Source organism: Cyclopterus lumpus, chromosome 7, assembly GCF_009769545.1.
Source record: "Cyclopterus lumpus isolate fCycLum1 chromosome 7, fCycLum1.pri, whole genome shotgun sequence".
NCBI lineage: Eukaryota > Metazoa > Chordata > Actinopteri > Perciformes > Cyclopteridae > Cyclopterus > Cyclopterus lumpus.
This window is the reverse complement of record NC_046972.1, coordinates 11,464,251-11,486,471: the sequence shown is the minus strand read 5'-3', so window position 1 is coordinate 11,486,471 and position 22,221 is coordinate 11,464,251. Positions and strand designations below refer to the sequence as shown.

The 22,221-nt window shown below is 44.7% G+C and overlaps 1 protein-coding gene across 3 annotated transcripts in view; it reads left to right on the top strand.

Moving 5' to 3' along the window:
- rerea (arginine-glutamic acid dipeptide (RE) repeats a) overlaps positions 1-22,221 on the top strand; it is a 117,044-nt gene that overhangs the window by 49,639 nt on the left and 45,184 nt on the right. For all 3 annotated transcript variants that reach the window (XM_034536688.1, XM_034536687.1, XM_034536686.1), the window contains one exon: positions 6,602-6,672. In XM_034536688.1, coding sequence (XP_034392579.1) covers positions 6,602-6,672 — 71 coding nt within the window. The remainder of the gene's footprint in view (positions 1-6,601; positions 6,673-22,221) is intronic.

Genomic DNA, 22,221 nt, shown 5'->3' with positions numbered 1-22,221 from the left:
AAGATCCTCCACCTCAGCAACTGACCTCCTGCTGTCTCCTCTGCTCATTGTTCAAGTGATAAGCCGCGTGTGTGTGTGTGCGTCTGTGTGTGCGTGTGTGTGTGTGTGTGTGTGTGTGTGTGTGTGTTCCTCCTGCTTGGTCATTGGTAGCAGCCTTCTTGCAATCAGATTTGATGCGTGCAGCTTAGGCAGGCACAAAGCCTGCAATGGATTATGCTTTACTAAATGTTAAATCCTTTTATAGCCGTCTAGTGACACACAATATGTAAAACTAACCACCCCTGGAGAGGGATTTGCTCCGCCCCAGACATGGGAAGAGAGAAGAACTCGTTGATGGTAAGCGGTGCATAATCAGAAAGAAATTGTGAACCAAAATAGTGTTTTGATTGCTTTTGACACAGGGAGCTTTAGAAACATGCAGGCCTATGTCATCACACAAGACATAACAGGTAAGCCAGTATTGAAACCATCTGCACACTCCCAATCTGCAGCCACCTTCCAATCTCTCTGCTCAGCCTTTCTATCCCTTGAAGATGGGTTCAGGCGGCTTAGTGCACATCGATTGGATGGGTGTGCAATCGGCCAGTAGGTGGGCCTACAGCTAACTGTAGCTCTGCTACTGCTTAAAAAGGATGGAGGAGTGCGTCTGTGGTGTTAGCCAGGGGACTTTGTCCCAGGCCATTGGTATAGTCGGCTGCTGGGGTGAACAGCCTGATGCAGTGCAAACAGACATGCCAAATTGATCGGTATCCTGTGGCTGAGCTCTCACCTTTTCCCCAGGCCTGGCCAGACACCTCCAGAGCCTGTTTGCTGCACTCGTCCACCACCTCACCCCAGATTATAGATCTTCTCTCTGGAGATTATACACACCACCATAGGGGGATCAATAGGAGACACCCTAGAAGCACAAAACATGTGTCAGTACACACACATGCACAGGACACTGATAACCAGTATTACTCTCACAAGTATACTTCTACACATATACATGCACACACCAATGCATATAAATCATGCTTTTAACAGTCATAGACCCGGTTCCTATCTCTGAAAAGCACACTCCTTCAACACACAGGCTCGGTCAAATACACACAGAGACACACAATACTATTCACATTGCTCATCCCTTCCCTTCACTGCAGCTGGACTCTGCTTAGTGCTGCAGGCGGCTGGCTGCCATAGCATGTCTCCTTCTCTCCTTCCTTCCTAACTGACTGGCTGGCTGGTCTGTTTAAAATGGAGAGAGCTAATGGAAACCACCTGCCTCCCTCCACTCCTCCTGCCCTTCTACCTCGGTTTATGTCACACAACATGGCTGCCACAGCCAACCCACTGAGTTTCAGGACGATAATGATTAGAGTCAATCATGTCGTCGTAGAAGGTGATACGTTTTTGTGTAGTGTATAATACAGAGAGATTGCTGGCTAGTCTAAGAAAAACACCTTGTGTATGAGTGTTGGGGGAGTTGTTGATATGGACAGCTGGCACTTCTTACCGCAGACACAACAACCCTAGGGAGGGTGTGTGTGTGTGTGTGTGTGTGTGTGTGTGTGTGTGTGTGTGTGTGTGTGTGTGTGTGTGTGTGTGTGTGTGTGTGTGTGTGTGTGTGTGTGTGTGTGTGTGTGTGTGTGTGTGTGTGTGTGTGTGTGTGTGTGTGTGTGTGTGTGTGTGTGTGTGTGTGTGTGTGTGTGTGTGTGTGTGTGTGTGTGTGTGTGTGTGTGTGTGTGTGTGTGGTAAGCTGTGCAGCAGGAGTATGTCTGACACACATGTAGAGCTGGATAACTAGCCCTCCCTCTCTTCTTCAAAGTCTGGACCAACTGTTAGCAGTCACACAACACAATTGACATTTGATTTTCAACATAATCGACACAACCACCCATGTAAACAATAACGTTGTCATGTTTGTTTGCTACACACTGTTGACGAACACTCGACTCCTCCCTCGACACAAGAAAGTAAAAGAATTTAATGAGTTTTATTGAACAAGTGTTGCAACTGTTGCGGATTTGTGTCACTGCTGTATGAATAGTTTTGATACAAAAATGTGAAATGCTTCCCTGCAAATATTTTGCGTAATTTTTCATCACCCCCCCTGGGTGGTAAAAGCCTTTTACTCTGGAAATTAGCAAAACTTGAGTTAATATGAACAGCTGGTATGCAGCAAATACACAAAGTGTCAACCCACATTGATTGCTGTGGGTATGAATGAATTCTGCATTATTTATTACAATTTAGATGTGATGATAAAGGCTTCAACAGTCTTTTTTTGGATTGGGTACCTTGAAAGTGCTTGAATTTGACTCGTGCTTTAGCTATTGTTTTACTGTCTTTTGGAGTTTCATTCAGGGCCTTTTGAAAATGAGTTGTAATGTAAGGTACCTTACAGAATTGTATCAATTTAAACTACCAACTTTAAACTATTACTTTTTTTATTTGATACTGACTATAGTAAATTGCCCTTTTATAGGAACACAACATTGAACCGAGGTCTGTTTTCAGTGTGGGTCCTCTTGAGAAGCCCATATAATGTGGTGCAGTATGTGTTAGATTGGTTATTCTAGAGTGGAGGCACCGGAGGCTGGAGCTCGATTAGCATCGTGCATCCCCTGCGCCACAAAGACGAGCTGGCGATCGGTTTGCTGCTTCCAGTCAAGCTAACACGAGGGACAAGCCCTTGGAGTCATCTCGTCTTGAAACACAGCAGTGTAAATCTGTAGCCTGTCGCTAACTGAATAGATCTATTTTTAAAAAGCCCTCTGCTTGCCCATCTCCCCCCCACGCTAGAGACTCTGGGAAAAGGGCTTTTTAGTGAAATCCAACCACCTGCCGACTGCTAAATGAGAAAGCGTGGGCTAGCCGAGAGGGAGAAGAGAAGAGGGGGGGTTGTCAAAGAGCCTCTGTTCTCCCCTAGGAGCTCAGTCAGCTGTAGGCCTGCCCTATTGTAGAGAGCTGATGGTATCGCTTGCCAGGTATTTCCCACTGCTTTTCCAGTGAGAAGAAGGGAGAGTTATTGGGCTTGTGGATGACGATGGAGAAAGGCAAGTTGGGGAAGAATCAAAGTGTCTGTTACTCCAGGCCTTGACCCGGCAGGAAGTGGCACAAGGCTGACTTGGTCATCAGCTGGTCGTCCTTGCAGAGGCGCTACAGTCTGGGCTGGATCAGTAATGACACCAGTTTCCCTCTTTCTCCCAAGCTCTCTGTCTCTTGGCCCTCTAGTCCCCTCACACCCCTGTGGTTCCATTATTGCATTCCTTGTGCTATTTAATTTTAGGATCAGTACACTCAAGGGGGGTATCTTTGCTAAAGCTGTGCACTACTCTGCTGTGTGTGTGTGTGTGTGTACGTTTGCGCATTTGTGCTCTGCCCTGTTTGAGCCGAGCACCCCTTGTAACAATGCAGGTGCGTCCTGCCTCATGGCTAACACTTACCACCTGCAAGCACGGCATAGACAAACACTCCTCTTGATTTAATGAGCCTGCTTGTGTCCTAAAATGTGCTCATATTCTTGCTGTGTTTAGCTGATCTCATTCCACAGCTCCCCCCTCCCCCCACCACTGTTTACAAAACATTGGCATGTATGACTGTTCACATTGTGACTTTTCCATTGTTGGCGGCTCGTAAAAGAAAGCCATGCTGATGTTATCTAAGAACTCCCCCTCCCCTCTGCTAAAATGCTGCAGCAAATTAAATAGCATCTTATTCGCTTGATACAGGGAGAGAAGGACACAGCTCTTTTGCTGAGGCTAGGTGTGTTTTAGATTAGACATGCTTGGCAGCCATTAGAGAATGGCTGGCTGAACAATGAGCTACAGCTGAGTAAATTGCTGTGTGTGTATGTGTTTGTTTGTGTGTGTGTGTGTGTCACAAGGTTATAACAATGAATACTACGTTGCTTAAACTCGGCAGTGACAATGTAATTGGACAAACGGTGACCACCAGGATCAGGTTTCAGTGAAGTGCTCAGATCTGAGGAGCTGTGCTCGGTAGCTTCATATCTCCTGGTGTCAAAGTATAGAACTTTCTTTCTGGGTGGCGTGGCGGTCGGCAGTGGATTGTAGGGTGGAGGCGAGTAGAAGAAGTTAAACTTAACAGCTGCAAGGGGAGTGAGAGCACTCTACTACAAAGGCCCTGCTGTGGTTCTCCCTCCTACAGCGAAGGCTACATCCATCCAAAGAGCACACACTTCAACCCTAAGAAAACTGCCCATCCCCCCACATAGACCCCCACCACAGCAAAGCCTCTCGTCCCTCCCCTTTCCACTTCCCCACTTGAGCAAGGAGACCCACTACCAAATGCACAAAATGGCAGGAATGTTTAACAAGCCAGGCAGACCCCGGAGGAACCGTGTGGCCCGCTTCGGCGAGCCCCCCACCCTCACCCCACCCAACCTCCCTGAGCGCCGTTGCCTCCTTTTCGATTTAAACGGAAGAGTCTGAAGCATTAACTGGGTTTTAACTTTCACATTCATTGAGAATCGTATTATAGATGCTCTCAGAGAAATGCCCTTGAGGTAGTCAACTTTTAGTGCCCAGGATGAATTCAAAATGTGCTTTTGACGTTCGAAGAATAGACTCACTTGCTGTCTGCAAATGATTAAACTAGATCTAGTCTCTTTTTTTCCCACCGCCTCTTCTTCACCCTTGCTGTCTGTTCTTTATGCCTGTTGATGTGCTCTGGGGTGCAGACACGGATATCTGGCCCCTCTAAATGAATGTGCCGACGAGGTGAAGGGACACTAAACCCTAATTCCCTCGATTTGACTCCTCCGAAACATGTCATCTCATTCAGATTAGTCTCTTTTGTTCTCGGCCCTCCCCCCACTCCCTCCCTCTTGCTCCCTCCTCCTCCACCCGCTTCTCTGTCTCTCAACACACACTGTGTTGCTCACAGATCACACAATAGCACTGATGGATATTTTCATTCATGTTATCTTGTAAATGACTTCCAGGGATGGTGTAGAGGAGGGAGAAAAGGAGGGAGCGGGAAAAAGGGAGAAGAGGGCAGTAGTGAGAGATATAATGCGTAACTCAGAGCCAGCGAGGGCGATAAACCCCCCCCTCCCCTTAGAACAGCTCATTCAGCCCACAGCAGATAACAAGCCCACCCTGGGGTTACACACACACACACACACATACACATATATACACACATACACACAGAGACAGACACAGACACAGAGAGCCTCTTAAAAAAACAAAGCCCATGATGTCGCACTCATACACACCAGCCCCTCTACAAATGGCATCTTGGGTGTCAGAGCCATTTAATATATTTGCCACCTCTTTTTGCTCTGTAAGCGGTAAGATAAACCACAGCCAGATCGATAACTCTGTTGACACAAACAAATAAATAACAGATGATGGTGCCATCAGTCAGTGAAGAACATCTTTTGTTTGGGAAAGTGTGCCTTAGTCCGTCTGCGAGGAGCAGCTCCGCATTAGTTCTGGTGAAATGATTTCATTTCACCAGCAGTTTGCATTGTTAGTGCACATTTCACCTTTTTGAATCAAAGCTTACTGAGCTGCACGATATTGTCCGTCTTCATGGCCCGTGTGTTAATGTAAGCATGAGTGCTACGCTGTGTTGCACCAAAAGGCGGTCAAGCCCAGCCTTGGGAGCAGTCGAATAGCTTGTTGCATTGCAGAAGGTCAATTTTCAGTGTGTGACGTATTCTTTCAATCAATTAAGTGTCAGTGGCTTTTGATTGCTTTGCCCGTTGAGCAAGCAAGAACTGTCGTTTACTGGTTGTTATTTAAACCAAAATAAATATATTTTTGTTCTCCGTTTGATCACACTCTGGTTTTGTGTTTCAGCTAAAAGCACAAGGTGAATGGGAGACTATTATGCTAATTTTCCTTTTGTGGATTCAAATCTCTTTTTCTCTAATAATTCTAACCCGTGGCTGTTTCTGGAAATGACTGTGCCGGGCTTAGCCGTAACCATTAGCCATGTCCCCCGCCTCCTCCTCCGTTTCTTCTCCACAGAAGTGGCTGTGTGTTTTTGTCCTCTGCAGCGTGAATGTTTTTGTTAAGGAGATGAGGGTTCGCGACCTGGCCATACCACAAGTCACATTCAATTTAACAGCACAGCCGGCCAGGGCCACCTCCTCACACACAATGTGAGGGGGCTGCGTTCAACACTTGAGGGTTATGTAATTTGGCAACATTTTAAAACATGAAAGGACAGAAGGTGAATTTTTTTTCCACCACTATGCTAATATACAGTTAACTGGGCATATATCAGTGCAATGACAGAAGTTGTCATTTTGTAGGAGCGAGTTACACTGATGACTCGTAGGGTGGAATGGGGTTAAAGCCAGTATTACTCACTGGTGTATAAATGGAGTGGAACAATAACATAATTCCCTTTGGGCGTAATGTTTGCTTTGGAAAGGCAACCTTGTAGCGCTCCAAAAGTCCTTAATCCTATTACTCGCATTCCAATTGAATTTGACTCAAAGAGAGAAATGTCTTTTCAGCAGAGGTAACAGCACCCAAAATAATATATTACTGAATCTGTCTGCATAAAACATGACAGCTTTGGAAAGAGTGAACATCTTCTTTCGATCTCACGTTTCTTTTCTCTTTTCTCTCACTTGCAGATTGTGTATACATTGAAAGTCGGCGGCCCAACACTCCCTACTTCATTTGTAGCATTCAGGATTTCAAGCTGGTGAGTACATTTTCACTTCCTGTCTGTCCTGTTTTATCTCCTTGTGTCCTCACACTGGCCTGAGATTCACCACTAATCCGCCCACCCTGTGTCGCAGGGCAAGTGGAGACTTGCACGTGTCGTGGGGAAAAGAATCCCAGTGAGAATCAGGCGTGGATATTATCCACCTTTGCAATGCACTGGCAGTGTAATAATGCTTGTAATGGGAATAAAGATGTTTGTCGATGCCCTTAATTGATTTAATGAAGGAGACCATCACCAGTTTAAAATAAAAAAATGTACAGCCTAATGTGGCCAAATTGCCTCTTTTGCTGAATAAAGAAATAAATTAGTTTTTAATTTGCCGTTGAGTCAGTTTAGTGAAGTGGTGCTTGTTTTCTTAGCAATAGGACACCTAAAGTGTGTCATACACAGACAGACAGATGGATGTTGTGAGGGGTTGGGGCAGGGGTTGGTTGCATTTGAGTTCACCTGACAGATCTATCTTTATTTATGTTGAGGAAAAAGGTTTTTACTTTATGGTTTCAGTAATGGAGTGAGATCATTTTCTGTAGTCTACTCTAATGACGCCCTGAACAGCTTTGCAAATCACGAATGTCTTCCAGCTACATGCAAGCCATTCCAATTACCTTTTTAAAATCTGTATATGATCTTGAAGTACATTTCAAGTCATAATGGTTGGCCTACTTTTTTTTTTACTCCGGACATTTGACGGTCAAAGTTCCCCAAATGCAAACCTCCCGGTAAGGTCTGAATTCAATTGTTTTTTTATTGGTCCTTTGTCAGGTTTTCATCTGCCATATCAGAATTGTTTATTTGCCAAGCACGTTGCACATACAAGGACATATATAAGGACAATATATGAAGCACGGAACACATTTTGGGGCAGGCTTGCAGTAATGTGCATTTAATGTGCAAAGGCTACTGGAATATGTAAGTGATGGGTCTATGATGCCAAATGAAGCGGCACCTGACCCTGCTGGAGCGAGCATTGCCTGTCTTTTAACAGATTGGTTGTCTAAGCAGAGTGCAGAAGGCTCGGTGAGGGGCGGCCAGGCCCCAGGGGGCCAAAGTAATGGCTGCCAACAGCTAGGGTGATGATGTGAGGTCAGCTCAGAGGCCACCCACAACACTTCTAGAAAAGGAGGACTAGTGTGTGTGTGTGTGTGTGTGTGTGTGTGTGTGTGTGTGTGTGTGTGTGTGTGTGTATGCATTTGAGGTGGGTGTGTTGGCACTTAAGTTTCATGTGTGAATACGTTTGTGTGTGTGAAGGGCAGTTGTTGTGTGAAGAAGGGTTTTAAGGTGAGCTGGAGGCCTTGCAGAGGTGAGGACTGCCAGGCCCCACAGCAGCAGGGCTGTAATCGGATTACTGCTAGAGAGTGCTGAGGACGGCAGGAACCCCTGCTCGTGCACGCACATACGCACACACATTCACACAAAAACCCACGCACCTGCATCTTGATTAAGAGTGCCAGAAGAGGTCTGGGGCCGACAGAGGTAATTGTCCAGGGAGGGCGAGAGAATACTGGCTTCATTAGCTGACCCCTCTGTCTCTTTTCACTCCCCCCCCCCCCCCCCCCCCCCCCCCCCCCCCCCCCCCCCAATCCATCCATCTGTAATTAATGAACAGCCATCTGCATGGCTGTATGCGTTTGAGCAGACTGTACCTTTGTCCTCCGATGTTAAAACAACAAGCCCTGCTGGCTCTCTAAACAAGTACAGCATTTTTCAATGAGCTCACTTAGTCTCTGGGCTACAAATCACAAGAGTGGCACTATGCTAGCTATGGTCTCTTTTTACGAGGCCGGCACTAAATCCTCTTTTAGGATGATAGCTGATTTAGGTTTTAATTGCACACATTGGTATAAAGTACCATCTACCATGCCACCGTGCTCTCAAAACTAGGGTACAGACTTGTTTAAAAATTCCATGTAAGTGCATCACGCATCAGACGTCAACTCGTTCTCTTTATTTCCTATCCTCTCATCCCTCCTCGGCTCTGTCTCCGACCCCCACGTTTTCTTGCCACACAAATTATCGATCAACCCCCTTCTGTGTGGGGGAACGGGGCTTTGGAGGCGCAGCAGAGGGGGAGGAAATTTCATTGGTCCTGAACCAAACAACCTCATCAATATTGCCCGTCTCGCACCCTTCTTCTTCTTTTTTTGTCTCTCTCTTTCCCCCCTCAGTCTTTAGGTTGTACTGGTCTCACTCTTGTACTTTATCTAATGACCTGTGAATCCAATTAGCGGTGTATAGAAATCCTGAATGCAGCTATCAATCTTACCTGCGTGGGGAAGAACAAGAATTGAAGCCTGTCTCTCCATGTCGCTATATCTTTTTTTTTCTCACTGTGATTCTGTGAGTCGTCATGTTGCGTGTGTGTGTGCTTCCATGATGCTTCTGTGCACACAGCGGAGTCATTCATTAATAAGCCATGCAAAACGAAAATCCATTCTACAGCATTATTGGGGTCAATTTGAATATTTAGTTTCCCTAGTTTGTTTACTCAACAATAGTGGCCACTGTAACCTCTGTGACATATTGATCCAGTCGTATAGATTTCTGTCTCCTACCTTCCCCCTAAAATGTCTGCCTAGATACAGAGGTGACCGGTAGGAGGCCATTTTAACCGTTAGAGGTATTAAACCAAATCAGGGATGGAAGCAAAACATGCAGCCAGTTAATTACTAATTCTTCACCAATCCATCCTGCTGCTCTTACCTAGATTGTCTCCTCAGTCTCCATTTCTCTCCCTCTCACTCTCATCTGTCTGCTTCTACACTTCATCCCCCACTCCTCTTTATCTGCTGTCACTCACCTCGCTCCTCCCATCCCATGTTCTAGTCATTGTGTCCATGTCCTCGATGCTCATTGACCCCCCTGCCTCCCTCTCTGCTTGTATCTAACCTCATTTGCTGTTATTGGCCAAGTCAGCTGTGTTCCGTCCTCCCTCCCTCCCTTCCTTCCCCACATCCCTCTCTCCTACTCCCTCTGCTTTCTCCCAGCATCCCTGTCTCTCTCCCTCTTTCGCTAATGGAGTGATTGCAGTGTTTCTCCCTCTGGGAACGCAGGATTGAGGATCCCAGTACGCCAACATACACACCCACACCCACACACAGTCTCTCTGTCACGCACATACACATCTCTGGATCTCCCTGCTTATGGACATTTAATTAGATGCCATGTACAATGCAATTATCGTGCCAGGAGTCCAGCTCATATGTTGCAGCTTAAAAGGGTTAGGGATTTTCTTTGTCATATAATCAGGTGTGTGGGTGTGTGGGTGTGCGTGTGCGATATCCAGTGGTTATCATTTTGTGTCCCTCATATTGGCATCAGTTTAAAATAACAGTGTACGGTAATAAGCATCTCAGGGTTTAGCGTGCTCTGTTTGCTTTGCAAAAAATAAGAAAAGTGTCCGCTGCATTTATCTTTTCAAAAGTGAACCTCGGCTACAATTAAGATTTGTTACATGCATCCCAGATGCTCACCCAGCCGTGTACACTTAGCTACATTTAGAAACTATTTGACACAATCTCTGTGTGACAGGTGAACTTTTCTGGTGTTTTTGTGAAAAGATATCACTTAATTTATGTTTTAAAACTTGTTGAACCGATAAATGGAAAATCCAAAACCCTTAATTAGCAGATGGCTTGGAAATTAATGATTTTAAACCAGTTGTCTACATTTTCACTTAACATTGCAAAAATATTTTGATCTGAAAAACTAAACCCAAAAAATCCCTGCATAATTTATCTTTTGAGATTTAATTGAATACAATCCAGGTTTAAAACCATGGTCCAAGATAAAAAATCCCATGTAGTTCATATTATGTTAGAAACATACATGTTTAACTTGATGGGATCACCTTAAAATATCACATTAAAAATGTATGTATTATCTGTAACCAGATCATATTCACTATTCATGTGTAATTCCTTGTGTATTATTATGCATGTTTGTGTTGGACAGATATAACAGCATATCTTTCCCTGTGTTCATGTAACATGTGTACATCTAGACACACACCTACACACACACACACACACACACACACACACACCAAATGGAAATTAGTCTCCCAGACAACTGCTTCTTGATTCCTTTAGCTGGTGCTTATCATACAACCCTCTAAAATACCTCCTATTCAAAGCCCATAATTAAAAATGTTTGATAAAGATGCAAATATATGTGCATAAATATGGATGCTCAACATGAGCGGTTATTAGGTTTTCTGTGGACCCTGAGTACAGTCCTAATGGAATCCAAAGTGCTGATAATTAGCTTAACAATGAGATCCACTAGCTAATTAGCTTGCAGCTAGCTGTTCTGTGCAAAACATATCACTTAATGTACAATGTGGCATTGGTAAGTGGAGTTCCCTGGCATCCTTCTGATCCTCCCTTTATGTAAAGCTGTCGTCACAATGTGCGCTGTGATGCATGCAGCGGCAAGTCAATGAAAGAAGAAATGTCAGCTTGTAATGCAAAACCTATGTGTTTCTTTCTCCAAAACCTCCCTTATTGGTGCTGAGCCATCAGGATGATAGGAGAAGGTTGACTAGACAGGCATCACTTGTCTCTTGTCACTGCCTAGAGGGCTGAGTTCCCTCTTTTTATCTTCCCACTTCTCCCTTCACGACCACCCTCTACCCCGCCCCCATTGAACATTTTGAAATGCAATTATGGATCAGTGAGCACCGCCATCAGTCGCACTTCTTGTTAATATTTATCGAGTAGAGCAGCAGCCGCTGCCATCTCTTGAGAGAGGGGCGCTACCCTCATTAGGGGCAATTTTGTGTGTGTGTGTGTGTGTGATCCTCAGCTCTTCCTTTCATTCCACGGTCCACTCAGCTGCTTTAAGCGATCGGGTACATATTACAGACGTGAACATGTGGAGGTGCAGCCTTTCTCAATTGTGTGTGGGGCTGTCTTGTGTGTCTGCTTTCTGTGAGGAAGCATCTTTGACAAGGGCATCTATGGACATGGCCGGCCAGCCGAGCCTGCTGCAAGCTGTTTGATTGAAGCATTCTGCCTGTAATGTTCCCCATTGAGTCGCAGCCTTAAAGCAATAGAACCGCAGCATAGCAGCTACTAAACCCTTTGTCACTCACCTACAAAAGGAAAACAGACCAGAAAATTGTTGCAGATTTTATACTTCCTCACTGTGGTCGGCTGAAGCAGGTTAACACGAGGAGTGGAATCATTTTATTCAATCTGAACAAACCAAATCATTACCTCCATTTATTTGATAAATAGTCCCCTCGCTCTCCTCCCCTCACAGTTGGTTGTGAGCAAAAGATATTTTACTGCTGGGTTGCCAGTATCAGGTGACTTTCCCCATTATGATCGTGTTGATTAATGCTCCTCGGTGAGGAGGTATGCACCTCCTACCATTCCCTCCCTTTTTTATTTTACTGCCACAGCACACTTGAAATTTCATTCAGGTAAAGCTATTAATGCCATTCTTTGTGGTAACATTAGGTCATTTAGCTGAGGTGCCGGGGTCACTAGCTGCAGCAGCTGCTGTTTCTATGCAAGGATGTTCTTAAGCGGACACAATCTGCGAGACTGACAAGTGCTAGTCTTTCGCTGGTGTCAGTTTGCATGCCCTGTGCATTTCTTGAATTGGATGGATACAGGCACGCATCTCTCAAACAGCTACACAGCTCCGTCTCTCTTTGGGGAGGCAGGTATGATTGATTGTCCACGAGAGCGCAGTGAGGAATAAATAAAGCAATACAAATGACGTGGTTGAGATAACATCATAGTTCAGACTCGGTGAGTGCAAGAGGCTGTGTTCAGCTCTGCTTGTGGGTATAAAACCAAATCTAGCCAACCCTCCCCCCTGGCTCCTCTCCTCTATTTCCCCCGTATCCCCCTCTTTTCATCTTTTTGGACAGATAACACTTTTTTTTTTCTCACCCTCACTGCCCTCCCTGTGCATTAGCTAAATGCTGCTATGGAAACTATTTGCTCAGCCAATAGGACGGTCTCTTTCTCTAGGATAGAAGATGGGAGGGGAGGGAAGTAGAGACAGACTGAAATCAAAATGGGGGTTTGTGTGTGTTTTTATGAGTGCTGATTACCTTCCCAGACTTAGAGGGTGCAGCCTCTGGATAGTGGGGGTTGGTAGGGCTGAAGGGCCAGGCTAGCGGCCATAGCATTTTCATAAGACTCTTTAAAAGCTCAATCAATAGCCACCTCTTTGACCCACTACTGCTAAATTATTCAGCAGAGAAGCCTTTTGCCCATTCTTCCCCCTTGGACTTTCATTAGTTGAGTTTACTTTCACTGGCCTGGATGCATCTCTCACACACACAGATGCAAATTCATTCTCTCTCTCTCTCTTCCACCCCCCCTCCCTGTTGTTGAAATATTCAGCGGCTCCTCAGCCACTTTTCTTTTTTATCCTGGCACATCACAAGTGAAAATGTCTCCTCTGATGTCTCCACTAACATCTGAAGCAACTTCACTGCGTGGAGCATTACATTTTATCTGTAAAGGCAGTAGAACAAACAGGCAGTGCCATCTTCCTTGGCACCAGCGTTGATGAGAAAGTGGGAAAACAAAGACGCCAAGAAAAGCAGGTATATTTGAAGCTCTCAAAAGCTCAGGACACCCAACCTGGTTGTTGCATATGAAAATAATGACAGGGGCTTTTAAATTACCTGACCAGGTCTTTCTTTGAAATGAAAGCAGGCAACTCCTCCAAAGGAGGCTGCACACTAAATTAGAGGTTGAAATGTCCTTTGAAGTATGCACATGCTCATAGTGTCTAACGATCACTGGGGCGAGATGGTTTCCACGGTAGATACAATAGAATGGCACATGGGCCACTTCAACACTCAAAAGTAGTGCAGCTCTATTCGGCACACAAACAGTATCGTCATAGCCACACACATGTCGGCAGTTTAGAATTTCTTCAGCTTGCAATTAGTCACAGCTGCAAGTCCAAAATAAGCACTGGAAGAACAACCTTAAAAAACTTGTGGACCAACTAACTTAATCAGACATTCATTATGTTGTAATTCATTCCCATGCATGCAGCCCAGAGTAATCACAGTGACCAGCTCCTCCTCCTAATTTATAACACTATCAAGATGTGACCAGATGTAATCTCCCATTATTTTTGTGAGAAACTTGAGTAAATACAGTTGTTTTAAGGATGTCACAGACATATAAAATAGATATTGGAGAGTGAATTATGAACCAAGTAATTAAATAAGAATACAATCTTTTATTTCCTAATCATTTTAAATTATGTGTTTTTATGCAAATAGATACTTTATACATCCCCAGGATGCAAACGAGGTTACAATATATACAATAAAATAACAGAGCAGGATATATTCAATTTAAGATAATTAAATAATAAAGAAAATGAAAGAAAAATGGAAAAAAAAGATCACTCTAGATGACAAAGGAAAAGGATCACATTTTGATTTTTTGACATTTACACTGACTTCGGGACTGTTTAAAATAATTGTCGGGACAGCTCTGGGACGTCAGAATTAAGAAAAATCGAAAATGGGAATAGTCCAAGACGATTGCAATCAGTGCATCTCTAGTATGTATCCGAGTATTGTATTCAGTCTCTGCCAGGCCACCCAGCACTGAGTGTAGTAACCAGACACTAAACACATTTGCGTGGATTGGTCAAGCTTTAATTGGATTGGCCTCTGCGGCTAATTTTACCCCACCTCCTCGTCCTCTCCCACTTTGCATTTCCACTTCCCCCTGCTGTTATTTTTCTCCTTTCCACTCTTCAATATTCCCCACTCTCTCAGCTTAAGTGGGTATCTGGCGTGCACTGCCACTGGTTCGCAGCTTAGCTCAGTGTAATTTCCACCTTGTCCAATGTGTGACATGCCAATGAAAAAAGAATGAGAGAGAGAAGAGGAGAAGGAGGAGGGGCAAGAGGGTACCGCTGTGGAAGTGGAGATTTACAGTGGTATCGAGTTCACACGCTTCTACCAGGGCCCCTCTTTCTCCGTTAAGGAACACATGGTGCAAATTAACTCTCACCAGTCGAGAACACAGGGAGGAAGGAAGGAGGGGAAGAAGGGCAAGGGCATCGGTCAGAGAGAGGAGCAGACACAAGAGGAGGACATTTCAGGGATTGCTGTGAGGAATGTCGACATGTTGTACCTTGGAGCCTGCTGCCTCACACGGCCTTAAAACAACAGCAACATCCCCACAGGCTGCCACCTCCAGCAGCTCCCCTGCAGCAGTGCTGCAATCTCATACAGACCTTCTGACTTTGTGCATGTACTACCGCTTGACTCACCGCTAGCTTTATCTGTTCTCCATCTTTGAACGCTTGTTGATCTAATGCATTGCAACTGGCTCACAGATGCTGATGCTTTGATCATAAAAGGGGAATGTCACTCTGTTTAAGAGCTCTCATACGCCATTGCTCTCGCACAATGCCGTCCATTCAGTATATAAGAACAAGAAAACCCTCTCCTAAACCTAGAAACCAAAGACCAAGAGTCTTATCAGTCATGTAATCAAGATTTCAACACTGAAGGCGCCTCGTAACCAACGAATGGGAGACTTGAAGGGCTCACAGTTCTAGCTTTTTACTGTTAAATCAGGATTCTTTTTGTAGATTTGTAAAATCCCCTGAACCATAAAATGCACCAATATCCCCAAAGATTTACTCAGCGCAGCCAGCACAGCCTCGCCTTATGTAGTACAAAAGGTATCTCTGTTACTGCAGTAAAAATATGAACAATTTGAAAAGGAGGACAGACAGGTTTTCTAGATTTTTATCAATGACTAATTTAGACTTTTGGGACACAAGAGGAGGATTGTCTGTTTTCTGTTCAGTGCGTCACATTTCCGCCTGCAGTGGCTGTGACTGGTGTTGCGTTTGCTTTGATGGGCCAAATTGTGTTTGCCTTGTCTGTCACCGCCAATGGATCACATGGGCCGAGGGAACCACAGCTGGGAGGGCTTGGAGATGCTTCACCGCACATGCACACACACTTCATTTATTCTGTGCATAGGTGTTTGTGCATTTTTGGGACTTTAAACCACACACAAAAACATTACACACTTCATTATTCTTGCGTTGCCTCACCCCCAACTCCCCAGTTGTGCTTACCACAAAACCATTCACTCCAAACCTCATAATTCTCGTCCTTCTCCTCAAGTCGTCTGCTGTTTCGCAGCACATACCTCAACCCCCATCGCCGTCCCTCTTAGCCCCAATTATTTCACAAACATCATCTCTACGCAGAGCTCATGCTACTACCAGTTGATTTGATTGTTGCCTCAATCTTAAACAGTCCACTATGAAGCAGCATAAACACTATCTGTTATAGTAAAGACATTTCCTGGCATCAAAGGGCTGAGCTGTGCTATCCCCTCAGTAGCTGTATTCATTTCTGCTCCCGCCACGCTCAAACGCTCTTTGTTCTTCTCTTTATAGGAATGTACTTAACAGTTTGGCAGTGTTGTGTTTGTGAACAGAGCCGCCTTTGTTGCAGCAGGCAGTTAACACTTGTGCACAGAGCAGAGGGAGGAAAGTCTGCGTTATTAAGCCTACTGTTAAATTAGCTTAAGCACTATCTTAATGAAATGATTAAGAAAATACCGACCTCCCCTAAGTCCCCCTTTTTTGTACAATTGTCAAATCCCCATGTTTTTTATCCACTGACTTCTCTCTATCCCTATGGCCCACTGTTGTAAAGGCAAGCTGCTGCTGTGCAAGGCCATCTATATGTGGAGCTTTGTGATATGTGCTGCAGTAACATCATTTTCTTACTCGCTCTGGAGCTAATTGAAATAATCAGAGCATTTTTATTCCAGATGGTACTGGCTGAGTGTTTATGGTAGGACTAACACAGTCCGCTATATAGACTTTCACTGCAGCATCACGACAAGCTAACCTTGGGCTATTGAGTTTAACAGCCCATTTATAGATCGCCATAATGCCCTCCCCATTTGAGGGTGAATAACTCTTTTATAGGCTCCCATCATTTGCTCTTTTCATATCTTATGACATTCTTCACTGTATTCCACATTATTTCTCTCCCACTTCTCCATTCTTCCTCTCCACTACTGTCTGGCCCTTGTGATGAATCTTATGCCTCAAGGCATTGTGGGATGGTGGGGCTGATTTGGGCCCATTACTGATGGTTGCCCAGCACGTGGGCATGTCTGTATCAGTTCACACATCAGCTAGAAAGGACAGTGGGAAAAAAAATAAAAATAATCCACCGTCTCCTACCTTCACCCTCTCTTCACCAGGTGAAATGGAATGATTTAATGTTGGATTTGGTAATGGAGTTGCGGATGAGTGTTAGAGGCTTACTCCATCATCAAGTGGAGGGATGTTGGACATGATTGAGACCCCCGTCTGTGTAGGTGTGCTCCCAGTATAGACAGTGACCTCTTGTCCTCTCCTCCCTGCAGAGCCCAGATACACACATTTACTCCAAACGCACAGCCCATTTCTTTATCGTGTATGCCGCAGTGGAACTTGTGCTTACACTCCTCTAGCTGTAGACTTGTGACAGGACCTGTAGGGGACTGATGGAGCTTGCTGTTAACAGATGGCTGACTGTCTCGTGAAGTACTTTTTGGCCCAAAACATAATTTCTAAAGATGCCTCCCTGGATCATTAGAGGGTCTTTTAGATGGGCTTACTCTGAGAGATAATGATACATAATGTTATTTATGTGTCAAAGCACAGCTTCAGCTTTCTTTGATGCTGATAATTGAGCGCTTCATCTAGGTTAATTTACTTTCTGTTTATCTTACTGCACCGCTGAAATAAAGTCACTTTGAGCCTTTGAGAGGTTATATTGCAGTGCAATACAAATACAAATTCAAACAGTGAAAGGTACAGAGGGAGAATATTGATTACTACTATTGATCACCCTCACACTGTCCTTGCTCTCACCCCTTGTCTTTGTTTGGGCTGTTAACATTTTGCATGTTGTAGAAGCCTTTTATCAACATTCACATCCAGTCCACCTCAGCATTACGCCTAAAGGCAGAGATATTGGTTCGTAAGACAGTCGATATAACAGCCTTGCTCTTGTGTGGATGGTGGTTTGTGGCTCCTGCTTAACTCGGGACAAAGCATCAACTGGCCATAATTAGGTGCAATGTGTTTGCTGCACACTAAAATGACATTTAAATGCCAAATGGCAGTGAGGGTGGGAGCCCTCGTTAACTCATCAGCAAGAGCTTCCCATCCAAAACCTTTAGCCTTCTGGTAAACAGGAGAGGGAATGTGTTTAACTTATTAATGTGAAGTGTGTGCTGCTCGCACTTTATAGCCAAGCTCAGCTTTTGATGTGGAGATCTGTTGCTATTCACTCACCTAAGAGGTTGTTTTTTTTTCCCTACAACTGTACACAGCTGATTTGGTCTCTTTTGAAAAAGTATTGTTTGTTTATGTAACACAGGCCCACTCTATGCTGTTTCATATAACTGCTCTGACTTTAGTGGGCTAGCTGCTAGTCTAGTGCTTGTGAGCGCTGCAGGCCTTTATAAGGAGTGTGCATCAGCTCTGTGTGGTTCTGCACAGAATCACACAGTGTCTGGAGCCCACCTGTCAAGCCATACCAGAGCCACCTTTAACACCGGCCTGACAAAACCTACCAGAGCACAGCCAACTGTATGCCAGCCTGCTGATGTGCTATGCTAACATGCTATAACAAAAATATTTATGATGGTAATACGTCATGCTAAACTTGCAGTCATTGGTTGCCTGGAATGAAAAGAAGCAGTGTTTTCTCAAGGCTGGTGCAGCAGCCGCTGAGCTTTATAGCCTTTAAAGTAAAGCAAGGCTACACATCCACACACTTCTACCAAAGACTGTGTGTGCGTGTGTGTGTGCGTGTGCGTGTGTGTGCGTGTGAAGCGTGTTTAATCACTGCTAGCTGGTGGGCTCAGAGGGAGAGGTGGAATCAATGCAGTGGGCTATGAAGAGACGAGAGAGAAAGGGAGGGAGGAGGCTGATCAATATCATAGCAGCAGGGTGGGGTAATATCCACTTCATGCACCGCTGCCACAAGCAGGGAGGATTTTGGGAGTGAAGCAGGGGACGTAGAGAAGAAGAGAGGGAGGGGCAACAGTAAAAAGATGCAAATCTCTTTGGCGCCGGTAAACAAGAGGCTTTGTGTCAATCAACAGATGAAGTGGCACATTTAGCATTCTCCTCTCTCCCTCAACCATTACAACACTGCTGAGGATTGTTTGCTCAGCAGCTGCCTGCCCATTGGTCCAGGCCGGTGAAGGGGCGTGGCTGTAGGGTGATAATGTATGGGCTGCCATGGCAATGAAACCCACCTTTTTTAAGAGTCATCAATAACCCCGCCCTGTTGTATTCCACAGACTGTTAGTCAATGTCAGCTGAATCATTCCATCATCAGCCTATCATATCACTCTCCACACACAATCTATTACAAGCATCCACTCTGTTACAAAGGGCCAGCTGTAAGAACACCTAATCACCCTCCACCCAAGGACAGGTGGATGTCAATCACACCGACACAATAGAAGAGGTGAGGCGAGAATCTGCCAACAAAACAGGCTGAAAACAGAGTCGCTTCACACACCAGCTATAGCACGTAAAGCTCTTTATGCCACCAGAGCGTCGTCGTTTGAGGTTGTGTACGCGGTTCCAAATCTCATGCTGATGCTGATTGCATGGTATGGGGAACTGTGTCTCCTTTCTGCTTGATTTAACTTCAAAGCCCTGACTGGGCTGAGCCGTGCAGGCTTTGCATTGCCGTTTGGAGCTGGGAGACAGGATGTGATGGCGGACAACTGAACTGTACACTGTAAACGGACACTTCCTCTATGGTCGGTAGGAAGTCCCCGTCAAACCACATGGTCACACTGGGATGCACAGATCATCGCTCGCTGTGCGTGTGCATGTGCGTGTTCCTTAATTTTCCTCCCGAGTGGCTTTCTGAATGGGTTTGTGCATTTATTCCACTGTTCCTGTGTATCATGGTATTTTGCCCTGACCATACTGTTGCAGCTAATTACATTGACCTGGCCTCTTATGTGACACACCGTAGTGTGTGTGTGTGTGTGTGTGTGTGTGTGTGTGTGTGTGTGTGTGTGTGTGTGTGTGTGTGTGTGTGTGTGTGTGTGTGTGTGTGTGTGTGTGTGTGTGTGTGTTGGCAGCAGGGGCAAGTGAAGGGTGAAAGTAAAGAAAAAGGTGAATTGCGGAGAAGAAAGCACTGTTTCAGACACAGCAGTGACCTCGCTGTCTTCTCTGTCTTTTGTCTTTCCCTCATTCTCTCACTCACTGCGGGTAAACAGTCATCCCCCTCTCCTCCCTGACAGAGTGAGCTGAGGCAAGTAATTCCCCCGTCTACAGCAAAATCCTTTACCTCCCCTGCCCAGCCCTGGATGCTGCTGCACAAAGCAAATACAGTGTGTGTGTGTGTGCCTGGGTGCATGCGTGCATGTTCAAAGTATGCCTTTTGATTTACAGGCGCACACACACAGATAAATGGGCGGAGAAGGCTTTGATGTGCCTCGGTTGCAGAGAGTAGAGATGTTGGTGTGTTGTTCAACCTCTTTGTCTCTCTCTCTCTCTCTCTCTCTCTCTCTCTCTCGGTGGGCGTTGTATCTGTGCGTGTGAGTGTCTGAACGATAACCAATGTGTTTGACACTAAGCCCATCATGACACCCATGTTTTCCCCCTGTTCAGCATGTTTACTTAACCATGTGTATTTTATTGTGATACAGTTTTGGAAGTGAGCGGCATATAAATTGCGAGGGGCTGTGGTTTTATTTAGTGGGGATTCAGAATCAAGACGTGATATTTTTTTATTTGTAACCTTTGATCCGATATTAAGTTTTCTCTTGGTATATTTTCAATATTGTAAACAAAACGAAGAATACAGAATTTAGAAAGGTTATTATAGATACATTTTACATTCCCATCTTCACTCCCCTACCTTCAAGCTGTGAAGGAATTAATGACATGCAAAAATAGAATCCATCATATTATATTATGGAGGATGCAGGTGCTTAAAACCTCGACAGAATGCGTGCAAAAGCGTCTAAAGGTCTATTGTTCCTGCAATAGCAGTTGTGTTCACAGCATGTGTGTTCAGTTAATCCAACCAGGGTGTGCATGGTGTTTCATTGTTGCCTGACTAAAATTAATAATGTATACATTCCCACACCTTTTTATCTTTCTCTTACACCATAGAACACAGTGGTTTGCTTGCATTTGTCATTTTGATTATTTACTTGGTTTACTTTTTTTTAACCTCATTAGCTCGTTGTTACCATACACCCACTTGACAGTTAAAGCTAAAGAAAAAGCAAAACATTCCTTGACTTTTCTGCACTGGAAACTGTGAAGCCTCTAGTGACGATTTAATTGCGTAGGAGGAATACATGAAAATTCAAATCAATGATACTATTTCAGAGACGTAAACAATTCCACCCTAACCTTCAATTAACAAATATCCTTGGACTTCCTTACTGAAACCTGATTTGGTTTATACTTCGTAAGGATTGAATTAAAGAAGCAATATGTTCTTTAATTTTAGGTCAGATTAAGCATATTTCAAGTTACAATATGGTGGTTATAACCGGTCTAGACTGGGAGTCATGCAGTACTCCTTCTGGGCCAGCCTTGTTATTGCAGCTGTGTTGTCTACAATACATCTCTTGTTGCGGCACAGCAGGAGGCTGCTTAAAGCTTCTTCTGTGTGTGTGTGTGTGTGTGATAATCATATTCTTCCCCAGCATTCAGACTATAGTTGCTGTGAGGAACCTTTAGGTTTTGTGAGCTGTAACTGTATTTGGTGAAAGGCCTGTAAGTTCTTTAAATCTTTTGTTTACCACAGCCATCTACCACATTTGCATCCACACTGATATATCATCACACACATTGGTAGGTAATTTGCATGTGATTTTTTGCATATTGTACAAAGCAAGCGTTCCTGACAGACCACCCACTGCTCAGCCAGTACGGCATCTGGCTGATACACAGCTTACATGATGTATTACTGATAGGGCCGGTGTCAGCACTAGAGACTGGCAGACAGACAAGGTCACCTTCAGACGCAGAGATAGAGAGGAGCGAGTTGAGAGACAGAGAGATGGATATCTTCAGAAACATACAATTCAATCACCACTGGTTGAGCTCGTGGTGATACCAGCTCTTCAAGGCCATCTACAATGCTGTCTGTCCGGTTTAAGATCTATCCTTGCATGCTCGCCTCCATCTCCGACTGTGTGTCGCCACTCCTGTCTCGTGTGTGTGATTGTGATCTTACAAAGAAACGGTTGCATTTATGTGTGTATGCGGAAATGAGCTTTGGCATGTGTTAGAAGGATCATAAATATTCCTATTAGCTGGGTATCGATGTGTGATGACCATACAGAGCAAGCAACACACACATACACACAAGAAGCCTCTGGATTTCTCTGTATCTATGTGACTCTCACACACACACTCCCCATAGACACACTTCTCATGGCCTGACAGCTGCTCTTCCATAGAGAAGTTCTCAGAAACATACACACTCTGTTCTATCATCCCTCTCAA